The sequence below is a fragment of the Echinops telfairi genome, unplaced genomic scaffold (assembly GCF_000313985.2).
Source record: "Echinops telfairi isolate 266 unplaced genomic scaffold, ASM31398v2 ScPeMD7_18;HRSCAF=68, whole genome shotgun sequence".
Classification (NCBI taxonomy): Eukaryota; Metazoa; Chordata; class Mammalia; order Afrosoricida; family Tenrecidae; genus Echinops; species Echinops telfairi.
Genome location: NW_022103915.1, coordinates 48848626 through 48856766, shown reverse-complemented (window position 1 = coordinate 48856766; position 8141 = coordinate 48848626). Strand labels below are relative to the sequence as shown.

Below are 8141 nucleotides of genomic sequence, written 5' to 3'. Positions count from 1 at the left end.
GAGAGCAAATGTTTTGAGAATGATGAGGGCAATGAATGTACAAATGTGCTTTCCACAATTGATGTATGTATGGATTGTGGCATTTGGAGCATTTGAGCTTTCTGCACAGAAAAAGAAATTGCATAAATGCAGGACCAGTAAGTTAACAAGATAGACACACACTACTGAGCATGCTATTGGCTTATGCCCTGACTTTGTATGAGTTGTATGAACCCCTAATGATTAAAAAAAAAACAAGAAGGTTGAGAACCACTGTTCTAGGTGATAAAGAAGCTGAAGTTTTTCTAGGTTTGCAATAAAACAAGAAAAAAAAAAAAACCAGAAGAAAACTAGATGACCCCAGCTTATGTAAAGGTCAGCTTAACTGCAAAATGTTCTGCTTCTGTGCCCTGCTGCTTCTTAGAAAAACCACATGCTGGTGCAAGCTAAAAGATAATGCAAAGTTCCACATTCTTTCTGTGTGACCCAGTAAACTGTATTCCTATAAAAGCTTGTCCCTGGTAGAAGCTCAGGGTCCACACCTAGCACTTGACCGAGTCTGGTGTGGTCCCTCAGCGCTGAGTCTGAGTTTGAATCCAATAAACCTCTTAAACTATCAAAAAAAAAAAAAGAGGAAAGTCCTGGTTGTGTAGAAGTTACAAATTGGGCTGCGAACTTCAAAACCAGCATTTCCAAACCACCAGATGCTCCATGGTAGAAATATGAGGCTTTCTACTCCTATAAAGAGTTACTATCTTAGAAACCCACAGGGGCAGTCCTACCCCACCCTGTAGGGTTTCTATAAGTCAGCATTGACTTAATGGAAGTGATATATATATATATGTATATTTAAAAATATATGTATATAAAATATATAAATATAAAATATAAATATGTATATGTATATAAAAATATATACACACATATATATGTATATATATATACACACATACATACACATACACACACATATAGAGAGATCACTGATATATATATCAGTGTATATATATATATATATACACTTCATAAATGCATGTATGTGAAAAAAATATTTACAAAGATCTAGTTCAAAGGTTCTCAACCTGTGGGTCTCAACCCCTTTGGATTTCGAACCACCTTTTTACTGGGGTCGCCTAAGACCATCAGAAAACACGCATTTCCGATGGTCTCAGGAACAAGACACGGCTCCTCTATCCGTCTCCAGGGGGGGTTCGCCCACATGAAGATACGCCCACATATGAGTACCCGACATGAACACTGTTACCCATGCTACACCATGCTTCAAGACAACATTTCATTGATTTGTCATTAGAAATAAATATTTCACAATATAGAATTACATATTGTTTTGTGATTAATCACTATGCTTTAATTATGTTCAATTTGGAACGATGAAAAATACATCCTCCATATCAGATATTTCCATTATGATTCATAACAGTAGCAAAATGACAGTTATGAAGTAGCAATGAAAATAATTTTATGTTTGGGGGTCACCACCACATGAGGAACTGTCTGAAAGGGTCGCAGCATGAGAAAGGTGGAGAACCACTGAGCTAGAGGAAAAGGGGAGAGTGGTTCAGTGAGTTGTAATACCTAAATAATAGCCATTTTTTTCTCATCTCTTAGATACAAATGACACATGAAAGGTTAAGATAGTCAGGTGTCTAGTTTTTATGTGGCGTTTGGAGCATTTGAGCTTTCTGCACAGAAAAAGAAATTGCATAAATGCAGGACCAGTAAGTTAACAAGATAGACACACACTACTTAGCATGCTATTGGCTTATGCCCTGCCTTTGCTGTAAGCTCCTGGACCCTGAGAGATAGGGCATCCTGGTAAAAGTTCAGATCAGTAGGCAACAATGCAGAGTTGTGTTCAGCAAGGCCCCTAATGGGTCCCAATGTTACTTTCCAATAGTGCAACCACTCTCTCTCTCTCCGTCTTCAGAAAACGTGCTGATTTGTATTTGTTAACCAGCTTAATATCAATCTCTATTTTTACATAAACACGCCAGTGCAAAGACTTGACCTCCGCCGATGTTGGAAAGAGTGTTCTGCAGGGAACTCAGGATAGTTGAAACTCTCAGTCTGAAGTTAATTGAAAGAAGGCGTGTTGATAGCAAACGTATAATGTCTATCTTTGCTTATTGTTTGTGTTGACACTCCTCGGTACTCTATTCTCCATTAACCACATTCCCCCTGCACCTAGGATGTACAGCGTGTGGTCATCGCGGGGCCGGCAGCCAAGAGACCAACGTGAGAGCCACCGTGGGGAAGAATTCCGAGGTGGGAGTCCGAGGCTGGGGCAAGGAGGGTAGGAATGATAGGAACTGCTGCCTTGGAATCCCAAAAGTTAATATCCATCCGGATAAAATGCTTGTGATAGAAAGACGCTAGCGATTGCCAACACGTTGCATTTGAGGACACAGGCTTTGGGGAGCCTGCGTCCTTGTGCAAGTTACTTAACTCTGAATCATGCGTCTAAAATCATTCTCAGTGGGGACTATCAAGATCAAATTAACGACATGCCTTCATCAAGTTGGCTAGTATAATAGTTAACTTGCACGAGGTAGTAATTAGATAACAGTTATTGTTGTGTTATTAAAAGTTATTTTTCTGTCGTCATCCAATCAATTCTGTTCCAGTGGATCCTACCATGTCTCAGTCCTGGCTTCCTCTTGTGACGTAATTTTTAAAGTTAGTTCTAAAGAACCATAATCTTTGCTACTGACAACCTCCTCTTAAATAATGGATTCATTGACATCTTGGTCATGATCAATATCCTTTGATGTTTATAGTTAAAAAGCAATGTTACCATTAATCCAAGAAATTCCTTATGAAGCCTTTTAAATTCATCTTACTTGAAGTCTTCGAGGTGGATGCCTCTTAATGATACTTGTTTCTCCCTGCTCCAGGGGGGTGTCAAAATGCATGGCCCTGGGCCCTTGAAGGATCGGGGAAAAAACAAGAACAAACCTTAAAAACAGCTCTTCTTCACATAGTTCACCACCTATCATTTGACTTCATTAACAGAACTTTGGAGCTAATCCATTCGGATGAAACACACAAAGCTGGAAGACAACCCGAGCACAGATGATAAAAGATTAGCTGTGAGGCTGGTCCGAAGGTAGTGAGATCTCACAACGATTGCTTACAGTCAATTACTGGTCGACCTATTTGTCTACCCCCCCTCACTACTGCACTTGACTAGTCTAAAAAAAAAAAAAGAGGAGCTGTGACACAGGACTTACTTTCTCCTTTCCTCACTTCCTGCCCAGGCTGATTTTTAGAAGAAGCTCTGTAAAACTAACAATGCATTGACTACAAGGGTTATTCAAATATATAATTTGGCCTAAAATAGAAACTAATGAGGTTTATTGTAATTTTATAACACCCCTCCCCCCACATATAAACATGAAATACAAAATAAAGCTTTAGGACATGAAAATAAATTCCCTTTCAGATAAATTAGCTAGATTAGCTAGCTGGCATCTGGCTATCACTACCAACCAGTCTGGAAAGGGGAGGTATTAGAAGGTTCTGGGTAGAACTGTAGACAGGAAAAATGGGGAACAAAATTCAAAATCATAAAAAAAGACCAGGCTTCTCTGTTGGCTAGAGGCTGGTGGAACCCCTAGACTATGGGCCCTAGCTACTCATCAGAACTGGAACGGAAGTCATCTCATTGCTCAATTTTCAGCCGCATAATGGACGATCTAAGAGGCAAACAATAGTACTGGGAAGGTAAGTACTGTTGAGCCAAAGAGAGCAGCATTTGCCTAAGGACAAGGGGAGAAGGCAGGGAAGCTTAGGAGGCAGAGGGGAATGGAAATAAAAATACAGGGTAGAAATGGGCTTGGTGTATTGTAGCTTGTGGGGATTACAATGGAGGACATGAAAAAAATGTAGATGAGCTGTTTAAAGGAAAATTGATGTGCTTTGTAAACCTTCACCCAATTTACAATAAAGAGTTTTTCCTTTTTTTAAACAAAAGGGTTTCTCTAATTTGTAAAGGAAAAAGATTATGTCTTAATATTAGATTAAAAAAATAGATGCATTTTTACAAAAACATTTAAAAGGTCTCACTACTCATTTTTATGCTATGATTTGAGTGAAAGCACTTCATTATTTGGTTGTCATGGGGACTGTATCAGGCAATTATTTTGACCCCTGATTGAGAAGTAAAGAAAATGGATTCAGCAACTTAATGAACGTCAATTTGACATTTGATGAAACTGAGAACATGAGTCCCATGAAAATAGTAATCAAAAAACTCTTACTATTCCCTGGCTATTTATCTTTAATGTAATTTTGATATTTCAAAATTTAGCACATTTAGTACTGGGGACTCTGGATAGAGGCTTTGAATTTTAAAAAGGAATTTTTCAGTGAAACTGTATGGAAAATTTCCACTAAGGTGTTTAGGACGTTGGGGAGCATAAAAACAAACTATATAAAATAAAATAAAACAAAACTATACAGAACCAGTCAAAAGTTATCAGTTCTATAAAATTAGTCTAGAAGATCATTCTAGGTAAGGCCTGCTGGGTGGAAGAGAAAATAAAGCATTCAGGCTAAGTACTCCAGTAAGGAAATTTTAGGTCATGGATTTTGTGGATGGTGTAAATTGATTATGTGCTCAGCAGCTAACCGGAAGGTTTGTAGTTTAAGGCCACCCAGAGAGACTTCAGAATAAAGGCCTGGGGATGCACTTTGGGAAACTTGGCCATTGCAAACCCCAGCTCTGCACGGATATAACTGAGCCCACCAGGAGTTGGAGTCACGTCAAAGACAACTAATTATTTTAATTGTGTTATTGATCCAGAATGTGTATACACACACACACACACACACACACACACACTCACGAAGGAATAGATATTCCTGTTTCTTAGCTGACATTTTACCTGTATGGCAATAGTGAAAAATCAATTTGACTATTTTGTATATCAATATATATTTGGTAGTAACAAACTTTAAAGTAGGTAAGGAGAGTAATACTGATGCTTATGATTATGTGTCAGCTTGGCTGGGCCAGGATTCCCTGTGGGTTGACAATTATATAATAATGGACCCTGGCAGTTGGTAGCGGTGAAGTCGCAGGGGTTCTGGTGATGTAGTGGTTACATGTTGGGCTGTGATCTGCAGGGTCAGCAGTTGAAAACGACCAGCTGCTCCTGGGGAGAAAGACAGGACTTTCTATTCCTGTCAAGGGTTATAGTCTTGGAGACACACGGGGCGGTTCTACCCTGGCCTATAGGGTTGCTGTCAGTCGGAACCGACTTGATGGCAGTGCGTTTGAAGGTTTTTTAATGGTGTAGCCGTCCTTATTTCATGGTTAGATGTGATCACCCTCCATTTTTGCATAAAGCCGAGTTTCGTATAAAGCTGATTTTTGCATAATGACCTGGTCTTTGGAACCTAACGTGTTGACAAGTGAGAAACAAGTGTACACACAGAGACAGACACACATACAGACATGTACACAGACACAACCATACAGCGAGGCATAGCTATACACACACAGACACACACTCAGACAGACACACGCAGACATAGACACACACAGACACAGATACACATAGACATAGGTACACACACGTAAGCACACATACAGACACACATAGATACATATGCAGACACAGACATACATATAGACAGACTCAGGCACACACATAAACACGCGCACACACACAAGCATACACAGACACAGACAGATACACACACACAGAGACATGCCCCCAGAGTAAGGCAAAAAGTATTGCCATGAAAATCACGGAACCCTTTATTCTTAAAAAATCTAAATGTCAAGTGATTATCTCTTGACAAACCCTTCATCTCAGGACACACTCCTGAGGACAATGCTTCCAGCTCGCTAACCCTTTCCCACAGAATTCCGTGCAGCTGTGGCATCCTTGGGGGGAGGGGGGGGCTCAGGGTCCTTCAAAATGTTCTCTGAGTTTGCAGAACAAAAAGTGGTCGGGAGGGGCAAGATCAGGGCAATAAGGTGAGTGGTATAAAATTTCCCCAAAGTTTTTCACAGGAAAGCCCCTGGTATCCCAGAAGAACCAGTAGGTGTGTTTTCATGATGGGAAAATACTTCCTGGCCTTTTTCTCACCAATGGAGTTTTCACTTTTCTTAGACTTCTTCGTGAGAAGCTCCCTTGACTTTCCTGTCGTTCAGGAGAATCCATCAAGATCACCCATAGGGATCTCAACAGCAGTCCCCATCACCTCGGAGCCGACCGCGCTGCGTTGAATTGAACTGACCGCGCTGCGTTGAATTGAACTGAGTCAGCAGATTCCCTTGGAAGCCACTGTTTTGACATTTTTTGAAGCCCCACCCCCACCCCCCCAGTGAGAAGAAGAGAACCATATTATTGTGAGAACTTGTCTGTAGCCATCCACTGATCACAGAGGTACCTTTAAACATGTTTGTTTGGAATAGAGCCATGCATGAATGAAATTGGGGCCCTAGCAGCTGTACTTTTTTTTAACTCACCTATGTGTGTGTATTTCCCAAGTTAGATTATTTAATTATGTGGCTCTCATAAAACATTGTATGTGTCTTTTAAAATATTCAGGGATAATTTATGGCTACATGAGGCGCAAAGGTGCCAATCATGTGGGCAATAATCTTCTCAGTGTTCTGCAGATGACTATGAAGAATATGGTGAGGGGTGACCCATCCAATCATCTGTCCTGCAATAGATCTGTTCTGGCTTTCTTTGGGGGTGGGTGGGAGTGGGGAGTTTCCAAATTTACACTAGAATAGATTTACTTTTAATGTGACACTTTCAAAATAACAAAGCCCCGATGCATTGAACTGTAGTGAAGAATGATTTAAATTTAGACTAACTAAAACATATGATTGCTATCATTTATCACATCAATATCGATATATTTTTAATGGCCTGGTAAATCCATGTATACACATTGCAAGCACTATAAACTAAATGGAAACAAAGTCTTTCCCTTCTTATGAAATTGTGTAAAGTTCTTTTCATAGTTTACACATCTGTTCCAATACACCCAGAATAAAACTTTTGATTACTAAATATTCAGTCCCAATAAAGGATAGTCCCTTATGTTTCAGTAATTTAGAAACTTTCCGAGATTATACAGAAATACAATCAGTCACATCTACCAATGACTATTTTTGGCCCAGATACCTGAGTCCCATACTGGGTTTTATATTTACCTGCAGAATATCTTCCATACCAAGTCTCTCGTAGAGGCGGCAGCTGCCCTTCCACAGCTTTAGGCTGGTCCTGGGGTCGTGGGAAGGAATGTGAACTATTTTCTTCCAGATTGAGATTGGATGCAAAGTCCACAGAGCAGACTGAGGAAGCTTCTTCTCCTATGTCTTGTAGGGGTGCTACTCTGGTCACCCTAGGGTGAGCCTTAGAGTGGCTTAGGCCCATTTTACCTTGAAGACCTTCAAAGGAAAACCATGGTGGCAGTGGTAGGTAGAGCCAGTAAAGTAGCTTGTTCTAATCAAGGGATTTCAGAAGTCTTGACATCTTTACAAAGTAGTCATTTCCTTCACAGCACCTTTCTAGTTCTAGTTCACCCTGCACTCCTTCCTCGGGCCACTTCCTAGGAGCTTGTTTCCATGGTTACATCCTTTCGGCTCCTGTATGGTCATTCCAGACCCAAAGAATTCAGTTAAACATTGACTTAGTTGTGCCACTTTCTGAGAGACTCAATGGTAGGAAATAAAAACCACGTTTGATCATTAAACAAACAAATCTCTAACAGCAGGAAAGCCATGACCAGAGATGTTGAACAGAGGGTTAGAGAATCTTAAACTTGACCCTTTCGTTGCAGGCTCCTTAAAACATCATTAGTAAGAACCGGCCAACTGGGAATGCTATGCCACCCTTGATTATAAGGAGAAGCATGCTAATCATTGAGGGCTTGGTTAATCTTTAATTTTAATTAAAGAATGTTATCTTCCAAATAGGTAAGCAAGAAACAAGTAGCTAAAGCTTTTCTCTGTCAATAACCCGGATGGCTTAAATTCCAATGACCGTCTCCCATCAAGTCAATTCTGACTGAAAACGACAAAGTAGAACAGCTCCTTCAGATTTCCGGACTGTAAATCTTTACAGTCAGCAACAGCCAATATGTATGAGACTAAAGACAGATATTTCTTCATG

General features: G+C 40.1%; 1 protein-coding gene across 4 annotated transcripts in view; it reads right to left on the bottom strand.

Moving 5' to 3' along the window:
- The window catches only part of CCDC198 (coiled-coil domain containing 198), a 54742-nt gene extending 47235 nt beyond the window's left edge, over positions 1-7507 (bottom strand). For 3 of the 4 annotated variants that reach the window (XM_004698611.2, XM_045288094.1, XM_045288095.1), the window contains exons 1-2: positions 7181-7507; positions 2841-2923 (exon numbers count right to left, since the gene is read on the bottom strand). In XM_004698611.2, coding sequence (XP_004698668.1) covers positions 2841-2923; positions 7181-7403 — 306 coding nt within the window. In that variant the 5' untranslated portion in view covers positions 7404-7507. The remainder of the gene's footprint in view (positions 1-2840; positions 2924-7180) is intronic. The other variant, XM_045288096.1, reaches the window with a different exon arrangement.
- Positions 7508-8141: the final 634 nt, after the last annotated feature.